Source organism: Venturia canescens, chromosome 6 (genome assembly GCF_019457755.1).
Source record: "Venturia canescens isolate UGA chromosome 6, ASM1945775v1, whole genome shotgun sequence".
Lineage (NCBI taxonomy): Eukaryota > Metazoa > Arthropoda > Insecta > Hymenoptera > Ichneumonidae > Venturia > Venturia canescens.
The window spans coordinates 18,230,901-18,248,983 of record NC_057426.1 but is presented as its reverse complement, the minus strand read 5'-3'; the positions used below and the strand labels follow the sequence as shown (position 1 = coordinate 18,248,983).

At 37.3% G+C, this 18,083-nt stretch overlaps 2 protein-coding genes across 2 annotated transcripts; both read right to left on the bottom strand.

Moving 5' to 3' along the window:
• Positions 1 to 8,259: 8,259 nt before the first annotated feature.
• Positions 8,260 to 11,125, bottom strand: LOC122412406 (glutamic acid-rich protein-like). Its single transcript, XM_043421883.1, has 3 exons — positions 10,409 to 11,125; positions 9,937 to 10,114; positions 8,260 to 8,897 (listed from the first exon to the last, which is right to left on the bottom strand). Exons 1-3 carry the CDS (start codon positions 11,123 to 11,125, stop codon positions 8,260 to 8,262), a joined length of 1,533 nt encoding a protein of 510 aa, XP_043277818.1.
• Positions 11,126 to 16,036: 4,911 nt separating this feature from the next.
• Positions 16,037 to 17,785, bottom strand: LOC122412405 (putative uncharacterized protein DDB_G0272516). The gene has a single exon (XM_043421882.1). It carries the CDS (start codon positions 17,783 to 17,785, stop codon positions 16,037 to 16,039), a length of 1,749 nt encoding a protein of 582 aa, XP_043277817.1.
• Positions 17,786 to 18,083: the final 298 nt, after the last annotated feature.

Here is an 18,083-nt window from a genome sequence, read left to right as displayed (position 1 = left end):
TCAAATCCGCCGGGCCATCGCACGTGCCTGTAATAGACCCGCTCTAAACCGCTGTAATAATAAGTCGTGGGTGAAAACGTTGTGCAAAGCCACTCAACACTCACAGGTATCTGAAAACTCCGGTGTCGAATATCTGAACGATATTATCTATAATTTGGTGTCAAAATCGGGCCCGAGTAAAATTCGCGTCGTTTCCGACGTTATCGTTCGGAAGAGCATCTTCATTATCGACGCTAATTCGCCATACTCATTGGGACGTTTGGTCGGTTCATCGATCTTCACTCAACGAGAAGAATACCATCCCGATTGTGGAAACATCTCGGAGGCACCGACCGTTTCCCGACCATCAACACCAATCGACATCGAAGTAATAACAATCGATTAACTCATCCGTCGAAGAATAACTAAACGGTAAGTGAGTTTTATTTTATTTTTATTCTGAAAAGGGCATCCGGTAAATATTTCACAAGCATAGGTTTCGGTCCTGAGGGGGAAAATCTCACCTTCTCAAATACGAGATCTAAAATAAGTCTACGCGTCGTACCCCGTGTATCATTTTTTCTGGACAAATAAATTCTTCCGGTTACCGACTATCGAGCATACTGCTGACGGTAATTCAGTCTGTGTCAATTCAATCGGTCAAGTAGAGTTCCACATTTCCAGCAGTCGGTAAATTAACCAACCGCGACCAGGGTAAATCTCTGTCGTACCAAGCGGGCTGCTCTAAAAAGTTTCTCTTCTACCGTCCGTAGCCGTGAATCGTATTGTCAGTATTTCGTTAGATAATTTGTCTCTCTCTAAAAATCCGGGCATTAAACCACACGACGTAACAGGTTTATATATTTTTTGGTGGCAGCGGTGGGATACCGTCGTGAAATGAAGTACTGGTGGCCTTTCTTTTATTTTTTTTTGTAATTATCATTGGTTAATTTTCGCAATCGAGTAAAGCGAGGAAACTCGTAACCTCAATTGTGATAAATTCATTCAAATTTCAGAGAATATCGTCACTATTCTGTCGAATTTCAAATTAAAATCAAATTATCGATCGCTAAATTTGATTATTTCTCAAATTTATTCGTATAACACCATTATCGACTTCGTTACTCGAATACCAAAGCATTTCTCGTCAATTTAAAAATTGGACAAATTTTCCTTCATCAATATTTTTTGAATTTCTACCTACCAAATCTCAGTAACAAACCGTACCGAACATAAATAAACGGAGAAAAATCATATTCCAAACGATTTAACGCAACATTTCCGTAATATAAAAATTTTGTAAAATTGGACAAATTTTGCAATTTCAAAATATCATCTCTTCTATACGCTAACAATCAATTTTTAACTTCAAGGAGTATAAATATTCGGAAAATATTAAGTCCCAAACGTCTACACTCGGGATTTTCGAAATAAATCATATTTGAAAAATTGGACAAATTTCTCGACTTTAAAATTTTATTTGAATTTTTCGGAGTTCAACTCAAATAACAAACTACACCGAATTAAGAACAGCAGAGAACAGTCCGTTTCCAATCGTTTGAATATTTAATTTTGCCATTTTCAATAATTTTTTGGAATTGGACAAATTTTTCGAAAATTTTCCTGTTCTCAATTTTCATATAACAAACGCAATCAAGCCATTACATTCGAAGTACAAACAATTTCAAAACTTTTCATTAATATTTTTCAATAAAATACAATTTTCGTAATTGGACAAATTTTTCAAAACTCCCCCTACTTGCAGATTTCCAAATAACAAACGTTACTATACCATTATTTACAAAATACAATTAATTTCCAAACGTTTTAAATAAAACTTTCCAATAAAATCGAAATTTTAAATTTTGGACAAAATTTTTATACGTCCCCATTTCTCAACTTTTGGGCAAGTTTATAGTGTCACTCTTAACAGCGTAGCTCATTTAACTTAAAATCATCTAAATTCGTCAAATCATAAACATGAAAATTGGTGATCACCGATACACTTTTGTGTGAATCGACACAAATTAACAAGATTCACTGACATTTCGTTCTGAATCGCTTTCCGATGTGCAAATCGAGATCAAATATTACAATCGAGTGATGTCGTTTCCGAACCATCATAAACGTGAAAATTGGTGATCACGGATACACTTTTGTGTGAATCGATAAAAATTAACAAGATTCACTGACATTTCGAACTGAACAGCTTTCCGACGTGCGATTCGAGATCATACCTTACAATCGAGTGATGTCGTTTCCTAACGTTCATAAACATGAAAATTGGTGATCACCGACACACTTTTGTGTGAATCGACACAAATTGACAAGATTCACTGACATTTCGTTCTGAATCGCTTTCCGATGTGCAAATCGAGATCAAATATTACAATCGAGTGATGTCGTTTCCGAACCATCATAAACATGAAAATTGGTGATCACCGATTCACTTTTGTGTGAATCGATAGAAATTAACAAGATTCACAGACATTTCGTTCTGAATCGCTTTCCGATGTGCGGATCGAGATCATAACTTACAATCCAGTGATGTCGTTTCCGAACCATCATAAACGTGAAAATTGGAGATCACCGATACAATTTTGTGTGAATCGATACAATTTATCAACATTCACTGATATTTCGAACAGAACAGCTTTCCGACGTGCGATCCGAGATCATAACTTACAATCGAGTGATGTCGTTTCCGAACCATCATAAACGTCAAAATTGGAGATCACCGATACACTTTTGTGTGAATCGATACAATTTAACAACATTCACTGACATTTCGAAAAGAGCAGCTTTCCGACGTGCGATTCGAGATCATAACTTACAATCGAGTGATGTCGTTTCCGAACGTTCATAAACGTGAAAATTGGAGATCACCGATGCACTTTTGTGTGAATCGATACAATTTAACAACATTCTCTAACATTTCGAAAAGAGCAGCTTTCCGACGCGTGCGATCCGAGATCATAACTTACAATCGAGTGATGTCGTTTACGAACCATCATAAACGTAAAAATTGGAGATCACCGATACACTTTTGTGTGAATCGACACAAATTAACCAGATTCACTGACATTTCATTCTGAATCGCTTTCCGATGTGCGAATCGAGATCATACCTTACAATCGAGTGATGTCATTTCCGAACGTTCATAAACGTGAAACTTGGTGATCACCGATACACTTTTGTGTGAATCGACACAAATTAAACAGATTCACTGACATTTCGAACTGAACAGCTTTCCGACGTGCGATTCGAGATCATACCTTACAATCGAGTGATGTCGTTTCCGAACGTTCATAAGCATGAACATTGGTGATCACCGATACACTTTTGTGTGAATCGATAAAAATTAACAAGATTCACTGACTTTTCGAACTGAACAGCTTTCCGACGTGCGATTCGAGATCATACCTTACAATCGAGTGATGTCGTTTCCGAACATTCATAAACATGAAAATTGGTGATCACTGATACACTTTTGTGTGAATCGATACAATTTAACAACATTCACTCACATTTCGACCAGCATCGCTTTCCGACGTGCGATTCGAGATCATTACACGTCGGAAAGCGATTCAGAACGAAATGTCAGTGAACCTTGTTTATTTGTATCGATTCGCCCAAAAGTGTATCGGTGATCACAAATTTTCATGTTTATGAACGTTCGGAAACGACATCACTCGATTGTGTATGTTATGATCTCAAATCGCACGTCGGAAAGCTGTTCTGTTCGAAATATCAGTGAATGTTGATAAATTGTATCGATTCACACAAAAGTGTATCGGTGATCTCCAATTTTCACGTTTATGAACGTTCGGAAACGACATCACTCGATTGTAAGTTATGATCTCGCATCGCACGCGTCGGAAAGCTGCTCTTTTCGAAATGTTAGAGAATGTTGTTAAATTGTATCGATTCACACAAAAGTGTATCGGTGATCTCCAATTTTCACGTTTATGATGGTTCGGAAACGACATCACTCGATTGTAAGTGATGATCTCGATTCGCACATCGGAAAGCGATTCAGAACGAAATGTCGGTGAATCTTGTTAATTTCTATCGATTCACACAAAAGTGAATCGGTGATCACCAATTTTCATGATTATGCACGTTCGGAAACGACATCACTCGATTGTAATTTATGATCTCGGATCGCACGTCGGAAAGCTGATCTGTTCGAAATGTCAGTGAATCTTCTTGATTTGTTGCGATTCTCACAAAAGTGTATCGGTGATCACCAAGTTTCACGTTTATGAACGTTCGGAAATGACATCACTCGATTGTAAGGTATGATCTCGATTCGCACATCGGAAAGCGATTCAGAATGAAATGTCAGTGAATCTGGTTAATTTGTGTCGATTCACACAAAAGTGTATCGGTGATCTCCAATTTTCACGTTTATGAACGTTCGGAAACGACATCACTCGATTGTAAGTTATGATCTCGAATCGCACTTCGGAAAGCTGCTCTTTTCGAAATTTCAGTGAATGTCGTTAAATTGTATCGATTCACACAAAAGTGTATCGGTGATCTCCAATTTTTACGTTTATGATGGTTCGTAAACGACATCACTCGATTGTAAGTTATGATCTCGGATCGCACGCGTCGGAAAGCTGCTCTTTTCGAAATGTTAGAGAATGTTGTTAAATTGTATCGATTCACACAAAAGTGCATCGGTGATCTCCAATTTTCACGTTTATGAACGTTCGGAAACGACATCACTCGATTGTAAGTTATGATCTCGAATCGCACGTCGGAAAGCTGCTCTTTTCGAAATGTCAGTGAATGTTGTTAAATTGTATCGATTCACACAAAAGTGTATCGGTGATCTCCAATTTTGACGTTTATGATGGTTCGGAAACGACATCACTCGATTGTAAGTTATGATCTCGGATCGCACGTCGGAAAGCTGTTCTGTTCGAAATATCAGTGAATGTTGATAAATTGTATCGATTCACACAAAATTGTATCGGTGATCTCCAATTTTCACGTTTATGATGGTTCGGAAACGACATCACTGGATTGTAAGTTATGATCTCGATCCGCACATCGGAAAGCGATTCAGAACGAAATGTCTGTGAATCTTGTTAATTTCTATCGATTCACACAAAAGTGAATCGGTGATCACCAATTTTCATGTTTATGCACGTTCGGAAACGACATGACTCGATTGTAAATTATGATCTCGATCGCACGTCAGAAAGCGATTCTGTTCGAAATGTCATAGAATCTTGTTAATGTGTGATGACTTGAACAAAAAGTTTATCGTTATCACCGTTTTCCATGTATACGAACTTTCGGAAACGACATCACTCGATTGTAAGTTTTTATCTCGAATCGCACGTCGGAAACCGATTCTGTTCGAATTGTCAGTGAATCTTGATAATTTGTAACGATTCTCACAAAAGTTTATTTGTGATCACCAATTTTCATATTTGTGAACGTTCAGAATCGACATCGTTCGAATGTCAGTTCCAGTCTCGAATCGCATTTCGGATTGCGATTCTGATAGAAATGTCGGAAAAAATTGTTAATTTGTAACGATTAACACAAAAGATTATCGCTGATTACCTATTTTCGTGTTTATGAAAGATTGGAAACGTTCACCGATAAACGTCACATATCACTAATTTTACAGACATTTAGTATCGCAATCCGAAGGGCCATTTGAGATCTGAACTGACAATCGAGCGATGAAAACGTTTCCGAACGTTCATAAACATGAAGATTGGTGATCACCAATAAAATTTTTGTTCAATTCATGACAAATTAATAATATACAATGACATTTCGATTCGAGATCATAAATTACAATCGAGTGATGTCGATTCCGAACGTTCATAAACATGAAAATTGGAGATCACCGATATACTTTTATGTGAATCGACACAAATTAACCAGATTCACAGACATTTCGTTCTGAATCGCTTTCCGATGTGCGAATCGCGATCACACCTTACAATCGAGTGATGTCGTTTCCGAACCATCATAAACGTGAAAATTGGTGATCACCAATAAACTATTGTGTAAATCGATAAAAATTAACTAGATTTACTGACATTTGGAACTGAACAGCTTTCTGTCGTGCGATTCGAGATCATGCCTTACAATCGAGTGACGTCGTTTCCGAACGTTCATATACTGTAACGGTACGTTAGAGCTTGTGCACACCGTCACGCCTGGATTCGAGCAATTCTATATTAAAGAAGAGCGGGCATGAAGGAAAAACAAAAGTAAAATGAAATTAAATTGAAATGACAAATGCTTTATTCAATTTTAAATTGTTTTGAACTAAATTACAAAAATAAAGGCTTTTTATTTGAAATCGAGTTTTTTCGCTTTATTTTAATCGCATGTAAAATTTTATTTCCGGTATTTTTCTTTGTGACAATTTTCGCAATTATTTAATGTCAAATTTCTAATACTTTTCGCAATGATAACAATAATAATCTCGACAGTGAATTTACGCTCGCACTAATAGTCTCGCTCGTAATAATTAATTTCTGATTTATTTTGCCAACGCTATTAGGAATTAAACAATTGAGCTATGATTCTTAGAGACTCACTTTTTGACTCTATACAATACAAATTGATTGTTCGAGTGGATTTCTTGCTGATCTCACTCTTTTGACTCGATATAATTCAAATAATGATTTTTAGTGAGTGATTTCGCTTTTTGAAATAATTTAATTGGCTCAAAATAATAAATGACTCGCAATTGTCTCGTTATGAGAATAAAGAAAATTTGTTTGATTTTAATGCTTTCTACTGAATTAGATCACCACTCAGAAAACAATAACTCATTGATGGAAAAGAATCCACCCAGAGATCTTGAGACAGAACGAACCCGAACTGTCCCGGCCCCTCTGGCGTGGAAAGGTAGGAGTCCTACCCAAGAATCTTGTGACCGAACGAAATCGAACGGCCACGGCCCTCTTGGATAGAAAAAGGATTGGAAATCTACCAGGAATCTTGAGACAGAACGGAATCGAACTGTCCCGGCCCTCCTGGATAGATCGGAAACTCTCACCTAAGAATCTTGAGTTCAAACGAAATCGAATGAACCCGGCCCTCTTAGCGTGAGAGAGGAAAGGTGTTATTCTATTTGAATTCTGAGTGGGATAATAGCGATGTTATTTTGCTCTTTGTTTTTAGAGCTATTTTTGAAATGAGTGAAAATTCTATGTTTCTTTATTCTCGATTTTATGGCGAGTTCACGCGGCGAGATCCGGAGGCAAGACTGGCTCTTTGTTTTGGCATGCGAGTCGAGCTCTCAGGGATTCGAGACGTGACTGGCTCTTAGCGTGGCGAGATTCGAGACGAGACTAGCTCCCGGAGCTTCCGCGCTCGGGTTTTTATACCCTCTCAAACAAGGAAATAATAATAATAATTCGCTTGGACTTTGTCCCTTCTTGTGATTCGCTGCGCGACTAACTCTAAATTCTGTGATTGGTTCTGGGACTCACCACGCGGGCTCTGATTCGCTGAGTTGAGCTGCCGTCACAATGCGCATGTGCAAGAATTCGATATAATTCAATAAAACAGTTTTTTGATCAATTTTAAGACTTTTCTCTATTGTTCTGTTTTATTTTCAATTGATTTTATCCACAAGAACCTTTTTATTTAATTTTATTTCATTATTCGTTCAAAGTTACGTTCTTGCATGTGGCTGTGGAAAGTAGGTCATCGCGCATGCGCACTGTGCACGCTCGATCTTCCAAAGAAAAGTTTTCTTAAAAATTTGAGTAATTTTGACCTGAAATTTACACCCGTTTGTTCAAAATATGTTTCTTTAATAGTTCGCATCATTATTTTTAATAAGAAAAAGATTATTTAATTGATATTTAATAAAATAAAGAATTTCATGAATCTAGGGAATTTTGGTGGAACGAAATTAAGTTGGCAGCGCTGAGCGCCTCGCTTCCCGAGCGCCGCTTCGCGAAGTGACAGTTTTTCAACATGGCCGCAGGTGTAAACACTCGTGCGTGCCATGGCGTCAAATAAAATAAAGTTCTCGAGTCAGTGTTTCGCTTCAACGCCCCCCAGAACAAAAAGAAATTTTGAGACTCTAAATTGATTTTTGTTCTCAACAGAAAATAATAAAAAAAAATGAAATTTAATTTGGGATAGTGGGAGGACAGGGCGATGATCTCTTGAAGATGATGATGATTTTGATGATTTGCAGCTTTTTCTCGAGGATCTTGATGTTTTTTCAGCTTGGCTCTAGATGACAGCGATGTTGTTTTTCAGCGGAGTTCTCGATGGTGATTAGTCGCTCCAAAAATCGACCTCTCTCTCCTGCTCTTCCTCCAAGTCCATAAATTGCAGATGTTCTAATTGCCTCAGCTCAGCCTCAATTGGATCGAAAGGTTCCTGCCGTTGCTCTCCATTTACCAGTCTTTGTATTTCTTCTGGTGTTGCACATTTGATGTCATCTCGAAGCGAAAATGCATATTCGCCTTCTGTAGCGTATCCACGTTGAATGAGGCTTTCCCGCAGGTTGACGTAGTGTGGAGTGATAAAAAGATCGACCTCATGTCCATCTAGGGTTGGATGATCCCTGAGGATGTTGACTTTTGCCCTTTGATTGACTAGCTTTCGTTGATAGTGAAGGCTGCAAACCATATCCCATCGATCCCCAATGTACGGTTTAATGTTGGTGATGTATGCCTTTGTACAGAAAGGTGGCACGCTGGCAAATTGATATGGTAAATTATGAAGTTCATCAACGGGATGCATGAGCGTCATCCCTCGGTCAATTAGCATCAAGGTAGCTTCTTCATCCTCGACGTTGGTCAATCTCCCACGACAGGCACGGTCACCATTTATAACAGCGTACATTCGATCTGTTTTTAGAGACACCCTTTGATCGTGTCGTCCGTTTGTGAGTTCGATGAATAATTTTTCTTCGAAAATACGCAGCTCTTCAAATTTTGAAGGAGTTGTATACGAAAAGTTGGTTGGATTAAGAAATTCCAAGATCTTGACGTCATGAACGCCCTCCCAAGTCGCTGGCCATGGAGAAGGTGTTGGAACTCCCGGAATAACTTGTTCGATTCTCATTTTGAGATGGTTTGGGCAATTGGGTGTGAGCTGGTAGAAGGTTCGACTCGAGGTGTTGCTTGTAGCTCGTCTCGATGTGGACTGAAGAATCGCTGCTCCGCTCGGCTGCTTTTATACTGCTCCGGCTTCCCCCACTCCTCGCTCGGTGGTGCTGCCCTCTGGTGGCCCATGATGAGTCGAGTTGGTGTTTGGGGAAAGGGAAATTACATTTTTCTATCCCTACTACTTTTTACAACTGCTGCCCTCTTCATTTGGCATTTTTCGAATTTTTTCATTTTACCCCCTTAATGATTACCCCTTTTTCGCTGTTTCTCCCCCTTAATTTTTCGAGGTAAGTACAATTTTTGCTAGTTAAATAGTATTCTTTTCCTTTCAGGTTTGGGTGAAAATTTCAGGTAAATAGCGCTTTTTGTGTTTCATTTTTATCGCTTATTTATAAAAATAATAATAATAATTCATTTTCAGGTTGCGCAGAGAAAAGAAAAACACCGGAAATTTCGTTGGTAACAGAAAATAGAAATAACAATATTTATTCAATTGTTTGTTTAGTTTTCAACAATGTTTGTTTGTTTATACAATAACAATAATTTTCTTTAGTTTGTAACAAAAATAAAATATTTGATTTGTTTAACAGTTTATTATTAGATCGTGTTTTTAGTAACAAAATTAAATAATGGAAGAAAATTTTTCGAAGTCCTTATTCTATTTTTCCTTGAATTAAGGATTTTTTTATATTTTGACGTTTGGCTGCCATGTCTTTTTGACAGAAATCGATTCCACGCCCTGAGGCCTCACATTCGGCAAAGGAACAAACAAAAACCCCACAGTCAAAATTGTTGAGCTGCTTTGGGATATCCCGTTTCATAATAATTGACCATTTACTTGCGTCAAAGGAGGTTTGTTTTTTGTTTGCCGCTTCCATCATCAAATACTCGAATATCATCGTCGGGTACTCTCTGTTCTTTCCCTGCAAACTATCAAAATAGTTGATGCTATTACTCTCAAAATCCACCGTGACGAGGCACCAATGCCCGCCCAAATGAAGAGGAATCAGGACGAGCTTATAATCAAAAATGTTAAATCTTCTTGTCCAGCGTTTGACTGCTGAATAACCCCCTGATAAGAGCCTTGAAAAGAAAAAAGTACCAAAGGCAAATGTCCTTTCGTTCTTTTTCACTATCAATTCAAAATATCGATTTATTATCTCGTCGTTTAGCCATCTATTTCCCTCCAATGTCTCTAAATCTTTCCTTTCAATCACTTGTTTCTTTTCTTTTGTGTCGCTTTTCTTTTCTTTGATGTTCTCTGATTTTTTATTCTTTTCGCTGCCCTCTTCCTTTTTCTTTGATTTCGCTTCTTTCTCTTTCTTTGTTTCGTCGTTTTCCTTCTCCCTTTCGTTGTTCTGTTCTCTCTTCTTTTTCTCAATGCTCTCGTCTTTTTGCTTCTTCTCGATACTCTTCTTTTTCCTATTGTTTTCGACGTCGTCTTCCTTTTTCCTCTTTCGCAGTTTTCGCTCACTTTCCTGTTGATTGTCATTTTCTTTCTTTTCTTCTTCCCAATTAAACTCTCCTATTCTCCAGGCTGTCCATTCTTTCCCGTTTCTTGCTACTTCTTCTCTGTAATTCTTTCTCTCCAATCTTTCGTGTTCCCGTCTCTTCCTTCTCCACTCCTCTGTGGACAACGGCATTTTGAAGTTCGCCTCATTAGCTGGATCCCGAATGGGCGACAAAATTTTAGGAACTATAAATTCTTTAGGAATTTGTTCAAGTGTAAATCTTCGAACAAATTGTTCGAGTCGCTCCCGATTTGGTTTTCGACATTCGTCGATGTCAATTGGCATGAGATGCCACATAAAAGCCTGCGTGGCTTTGTTTTTAGGCCGCGCAGTTTGTGTCCCCGACGACTGTTTCGCGATTCTACCCTCTTTCGACGCGTTATGTCTATTTAGGGATCGCTCCACCTCTTTTATTAATCCTAATCGTTCCGGAATTTCCCAAACGCCAATTTCACCGGTTTGCATACAAAAATGCACCTTGGCATAGGGATCGATTGTTTGTGTCGACGCGTCCATATTTTGCTATAAAATCACATAATTTTTGTTCAAATGGGTTCGAAACGCTTAATTAAATCTTTTCAATTACATTTTACAGCAAAATTTTACCTTATTCCGTCCGTTTCTCGTGTTTTTATTCGAAAAGAATTGCTCCCGCTTGAAAAATACGCGTCGTTCGAAATTTTTGGATGAGAGTATGCAAATTTTCCCTAGATAGGTAGACTCGCATGTGAATAAAGGATTCGCCAGTCGACACGAGCGACAGTGGCGAACACAGGAACTACATTCAGTGATATTTTGGCCCGATGAAATAAACTTTGTTTTCTCTTGTTTTGATCGTTAATTTAGATTAAATAAATGTGTTTTTTGATAGTATTCATTGTTTTGAGCATAATTATGCATATTTTCAGTAAATAAATGTTAAAAATTAGATGATTTTCTGTCAGATTTTTGACTTTTGAAGCTTCTAATAGACTTTTTGGGTTCTCCTTATGGGACTGATCCCTTCTTATTGTTTTCTCGTAAAATTTGTGCAACAAGGTGAATTTTGCAATTATGATCATTTTGACTGTTTTTTCGATTTTTCTCTTGAAAAATCTTTTTCCCAAATTAAATAACTAATGTCATTAATTGTCTTATACTATTCCCAAACTATTTGGAGTAATTTGAACAAGATCTTTTTAGTAATTTTTCAGATTCATGACCTATGACTAAATTTATTTTTTCTTTTATTTTCGCTTTTATAAATTTTTTTTTCTTGTGATTTTCTTTGTTTTCTATAAAATTGATAGCGATTTGAGCTCAAAATAGCCATTTAAGGAGAGATAATCGTAATTTCGATTCTATTGAATTAATTATTATTTGATAATAAAAATTTTTACTTTTTTATCGAATTTGTTTGTTATTCTTTTGTAAATAAAAGGTAGTTTACTCGTTTTCATTTATCTCCCAAATCCTGATTGTTGTTGTCGTTTTCGACTTCATTTTTGTATTTTTTCAAGTTTGCGGCATGGTACATGCCTCTTTCAATACCGTTTTCGGGATTTTCTAAAATATAAGTCGCGGCTGCTATCTGTTTTTTGATTCTATAAGGCCCCTCGTAGATCGAGAAAAATTTGGCCATTTTCTTGTTGATAGGATCACTAACATTGCACGCTTTTGCGAGAACTAAATCATTTACTTGAAATTGAATCAATTTATGTTTTTGATCAAATTTTTGGGCTCTCTTTCGGCCTTTTCTCTGAATTCGATCTCTTGCAAGCATTAATTTTGCATCGATTTCCTGTTCATCTAAATTTTCGTTTCTTTCGATCTTTAACCAATTTTTCCAGATTCTTTGAGGTTTTTGATTTTTCTGAATTTCAAGTGGAGTCATTTCGGTTGTTTCATGGTATGTTTCGTTCATACAGTCTTCTATTACTTTGACCCATTTTACCCAATCGGTGTGTTTGTCTGTTAAGAATGTTCTAAAGAATCTACCGATTTCGCGATTTACTCTTTCCACGATATTCCCCTGAGGATGTCTTATTGACGAAAAGACTGGCTGAATTCCCTCGCTTGCTAATTTCCCTAGCCATAAACGCGATGTAAATTGAGTACCGTGATCGAACTGTAATTTCCTGGGTTTGCCAAATTCTGGAATATAATGATTGAAAATTTTGTTTATTGTTGCTGGAGCAGTTGCGACTTTTAATGGGTATAAAACTACAAATTTGGAAAAGGCATCGATAGTTACGAGAATGTGTTTCATTCCTCCCTGAGAGGCTGGCAAAGGACCGAAAAAATCGATTGACACAATATCTCCAGGTCCTTCTGGAATGATATTTTGCTGTGCGGCATACGAATGCTGATTCGGAACTTTGTTCCTTTGGCAAGAGTCACAAAAAGAGAGAATTTGTCTGACTGAATGGTACATTCTTGGGTAAGTAAAATCTTCGCTAATTATTTTCCATACTTTTTTAGCCCCAATATGACCGTACATTTCGTGTGTTTCAGATACTAAGCGCTGGAAAATCTCTTTTGGAATTACGACTTTACAAGAATTCGGATTAATTGTCTTGAATAAAATGTTATTTTTGATTTGAAATTTATCGTTTTCTTCATTTTCAACCCTTTCCTTTATTTCGCGAATTTTATTGTCTCTTGATTGAAATTCTCCGATATTCTTAATCATTAATTCAAGTTCTCGTGAAGGTTTTGTAGCTAGCATTGTATTAATAATTAATTCCCTGCCTTTTCTGCCCCCCGTATCAGGTGGATTTAAACGACTCAAAACGTCTGCAACAACGTTTCTAGCTCCAGGACAATATTCAAAATTGATGTTGTAATCCTGGATTGCTAGGATCCATCTCGTTAATCGTTCACTCAGTAATTGGCTATTTTTCAAAAAAGTTATAGCTTGGTGATCGGTAATGACTCGAATTTTGGCTCCCAATAAATACGTTCTCAATTTTTTCAAAGACCACACGATAGCAAGCAATTCTTTTTCTGTAGTGGTGTAAGCTAACTCTGGTCCTTTAAGAGTTCTACTCGCGAACATTATTACCCCTAAATCATTATTTTCATCGTATTGAGCTAGAGTGCCCCCCAAAGCATAATTGCTCGCGTCTGTCTGCAAAATGTACTCTTTTTTCGGATCAGGATGTTTCAATAGCACGTTATTTACGAACAAATCTTTAACTCTTTGGAAAGCAATTTTTTCGTTCTCACCCCAATGCCATTTAGTTTCTTTTTTCAACAATTTTAATAGAGGAATTGTTTCCTCGGCATGATTTCTAGTAAATTTCGTGTAATAGTTTATCAGACCCAGAAAACCCCTTAATTGCTTCAAATTTCGCGGAGCTGGAAAGTCATGAATTGCCTTAATTTTTTCAGGTTGTGGTTTAATACCCTCGGTTGTCAAAATATGCCCCAAAAATTCTACTTCTTTTCTGAAAAATTTTGCTTTTTTGAGTTTAATTGTCATTCCGTGATTCTCTAATCGTTCAAGCAATTCATCTAAGTGTTGCATGTGTTCTTCGAAACTAGTTGAAATACAAAGCAAATCGTCTACAAAATTGATTACGTGGTCACCGAGACCATGAAGAACAATATCTAAACCTCTTAACAAAGCAGCAGTGCTTGTTTTTAAACCGAATGGGGTTACTGTGAACTCATAAACTTTACCCCTGTATCGAAAAGCTGTAAACTTCATAGAATCTGGATGTAATGGTATTTGCCAAAAACTGTTAGTTAAATCGAGAGTTGTCATTACCTTCGCGGAATGACATTTTTGAAAGACTTCTTCGATATTTGGAACTGATTCATGATCGTCCTCCATAACTTGATTCAATTTTCGGGCGTCAAGACATAATCTAACTGAACCGTCTTTTTTTATAACTGGGATAATCGGATTGATCCATGGACTACTGGATCTCTGAATAATTCCATAATTCAATAATTTTTCAATTTCTTTATCAACTTTTTCACGATGCATTAATGGTACCTCGTATGCATGAGCTACTATCGGTTTTTCCGATGTAATATTCAATTGATGCTCATAAACGGAAATCCGGCCGGTGTCCTTGCGAAAGACATTTCGTCTATTCCAAAGCACCTGTTTATGAATTTCTTTGTGATTTTCAGGGAGACCGGTTTGATCTACGATTTCTTCTATCTCTTCAATTGTAATTTGATCATTATTATTTTGATTATCATTAAAAATCAAATTTTGAATTGGCTGAACATTTTTCTCACTAATAATTTCAATTGTTTTTAATTTTGGCATTGGCTTAATAATTTTCACTCGACTTTTGATTTTATCATTTGATTCTCCCCTTAATTCTTCATTTTTCTTTTCAATTTGTACAGTTTTGATTGCCCCCCAGTTAACAACATTCCTTTCTACTTCTTTTGCTTTTTCAATAACTTCATCTTCAACAACATTTTCTTCACTTTCAACATTTTCCTCTTCATCAACTTCTTCCTTTTTAACTTCATCAACTTCAATTACTTCTACTTCTACTTCTACATTTTCAACTTCTTCATCAATAACATTATTCTCATCAATAACTTCATTATCAACTTTTTCTCCCTCTTCAACAACATTTTCTCCCACTTCAATAACATTTTCTCCCACTTCAATAACTTTTCTAATCTTTTTAATTTCTCCCAAAACATTAACTTCATTTTCTCCCATCTCAACAACAACTTCATTATTTTCTCCCAACACATTAACTTCTTTTTCAAAATCTTTCACAATTTTACTCTCTCTTTCTCCAATCAAAACTGTTTGAACATCCTCTTTAATTTCTTTTTCAATCAATTTTTCTTTTTCAAATGATCCCACTGTGGGAATGATCTCAGTTACATCATTATATTTTACCTGGAGAGACATCTCTCCCAGATCAATCAAACTCTTTAACGGTTGGAGTGAATCTACTCCCAACAATACGTCTCTTATTAAGCCAGGAATAATTAGATATTTGATAAACGTTTTTATTTTGCCAATTTGAGTTACAGCCATAATTTGATGTTTAATTTTTGTCATTTTGCCTTTAATGGCACCTTTTACCGTGACTCCCGTCACAGGCAAAAGAGGACAATTTTTCAAAATTTCTCGATTTTCGAGATAGAATTCCTCCGAAATTGTAGTCACTTTTGATCCCGAGTCAACGAGAGCTGTCACCTGAATGCCTTCAATTTTTGCGTAAATTTCCGGACATTCAATAATCGGGACTGCTTCGCCGTTGATCTCCTCTCCCATCAAAAATTCTCTGGTGTCCGTAAAAATTGTATTTATCGGAATTTGATTTTCACTGTTGAGGTCCATTTTTAATGCATCGTACGGGTAGTTATTAATTTTATTTTTGTTTCGATTTTCCGTTGTACCACGCATTTTTATATCGTTTCCATTGTCTTGATTTTTTGTATTTATTGCGGGTACAACGCCTACGCGTTTCCCGCTTTCGATGTAGATGGTAGAGGTTCTATTTGCGCCTCAATCGTTTGAATCGGTGGTTGCTGCGTATTATTATTCGCAGGTGGCCGATATCCCCCGTTGTTTTGAGGTGGTCCTCTATTTTGGTTTGGCGAACCCCAATTTTGATTTTGATTTTGTGGAGGATTGTAATTTGGGCGATTGTTTCCTCTGTTTTGCCCGCCATTTTGTTGATTCCGATTGAAATTGCTGTTATTCGGCCGCTGGTTATAGTTGGGATTGTAGCCCCTATTTTGTTGCTGATTCCAACTGTTGTTTTGGTAACCGCCACCATTGTTACTTCGGTTATTTTGGAATCCTCCGTTGTTCTGGTTCCAATTTTGGCGATTATTTTGCCAGTTTTGATTTCCGCGATTGAAATTATTGTTGTTCTGGTAACCATTGTTGTTCCAGTTATTTTGCGGAGGCATTTTGAATGGCCGTTGCTCATTTTTATCATTGTTTGGTTTTTGATTTTGAGGTTTTCCTTCCTCAGTTCCCGTGTTGACAGGCCCACTTTGATCGAGTTTTTCCAGAAACTCGATCAACTGCTCGAGGGTTTCGAACCCACGACTTATGATTGTCGCTCTTATCTCCTCGGTAAAGTGCTGCGAAAGGGATGCAACAATATCCGGATCGCTCGGTGGTGGAATCAAATCACGGGCCGCTCCGAACGTCCGAGTTGCATATTCCACTTTTGTTAATTTGCCTGGCTTTTCAGGATATTTCCCGAATTCCAGGTCTTTACGCACTCTTCGTTGCACGTCGTGACTCCAAAATCGATTTGTAAATCGTTTTTCGATGTCTTCAAAACTATTAACCTGGTCCTCGACCAGTTCCCACCATTCCTTGGCGGCTTTCTCAAGTGATTGGCTGAGCAAGTACTTCATTTCGGTGAACGTCGGGTTCGTCACCTCGCAATAATGCCGAAATTCTTTTATGAATTTAATCGGTCGTTTATTGCTCGATCCATCGAATGTTGGAGGCTTGATTTTAATTTTGTTGGTTGACGTCATCTCGTTTCGGAAAGTTGGCCTCTGCTGTTGTTCCTCATCGTCCTCCGAATCTTCATCTTCTTCCTGTTCTTCCGGAATTTCCTTCAATCGTGGATGGATCCGGGTGCTTTCTGTATTTGGACTGTGTAATTTGTCCGTATTTTCCAGATTTTCGACCCTTTTTTTTATTGCACTCACGTCAAGTTGGATTTGGGCTACGTTTACCTCTACAACGGCACTTTTGGTCTCGTTCTCCTGTACAATTCTAGTGAGACCCGTAACATGGCGTTTGATTGGATCATACATTTTGTGTACGTCACTAGCAATTTTAGCTTCCATCACTGTTAATCTGCTTGAAAACTCTGTTTTTAATTCATGATACGCCTGGTTATTTTTCGCGGCTTCGTTGGCCATGCACTGCATCTGGGATTTCATCTCTTGGATAGATTCTATTAAATTAATTAGCAACTGATTGTTTACTTCTACAGTGTTGATTTTAACCCGATCGGATTTCGGCGTGCCGAATTCCTCTAATCTTTCTTCTTTATTCTCATCAATTTTATTTTCAAAATCTTCCCCAAAGTTAGCTCTAGATTCATTGAAAATATCCCCCGCACCGGGTGGAGGCAACGTGGTCGTGAAATCGTTTGATTGAATTTCATGCTCTGGATTTTGAAATCCCGAATCGCCAGTGGCGCTATCAATTTGTTCTTTATTATCAGCCATTTTGAGATTTCGAATAATTTTCATTTACTGAATTTACTAACCCTTGTTTTTCCTACGCAATGCCGGTCCCTGTTCGGGCGCCAATAGTTGTAACGGTACGTTAGAGCTTGTGCACACCGTCACGCCTGGATTCGAGCAATTCTATATTAAAGAAGAGCGGGCATGAAGGAAAAACAAAAGTAAAATGAAATTAAATTGAAATGACAAATGCTTTATTCAATTTTAAATTGTTTTGAACCAAATTACAAAAATAAAGGCTTTTTATTTGAAATCGAGTTTTTTCGCTTTATTTTAATCG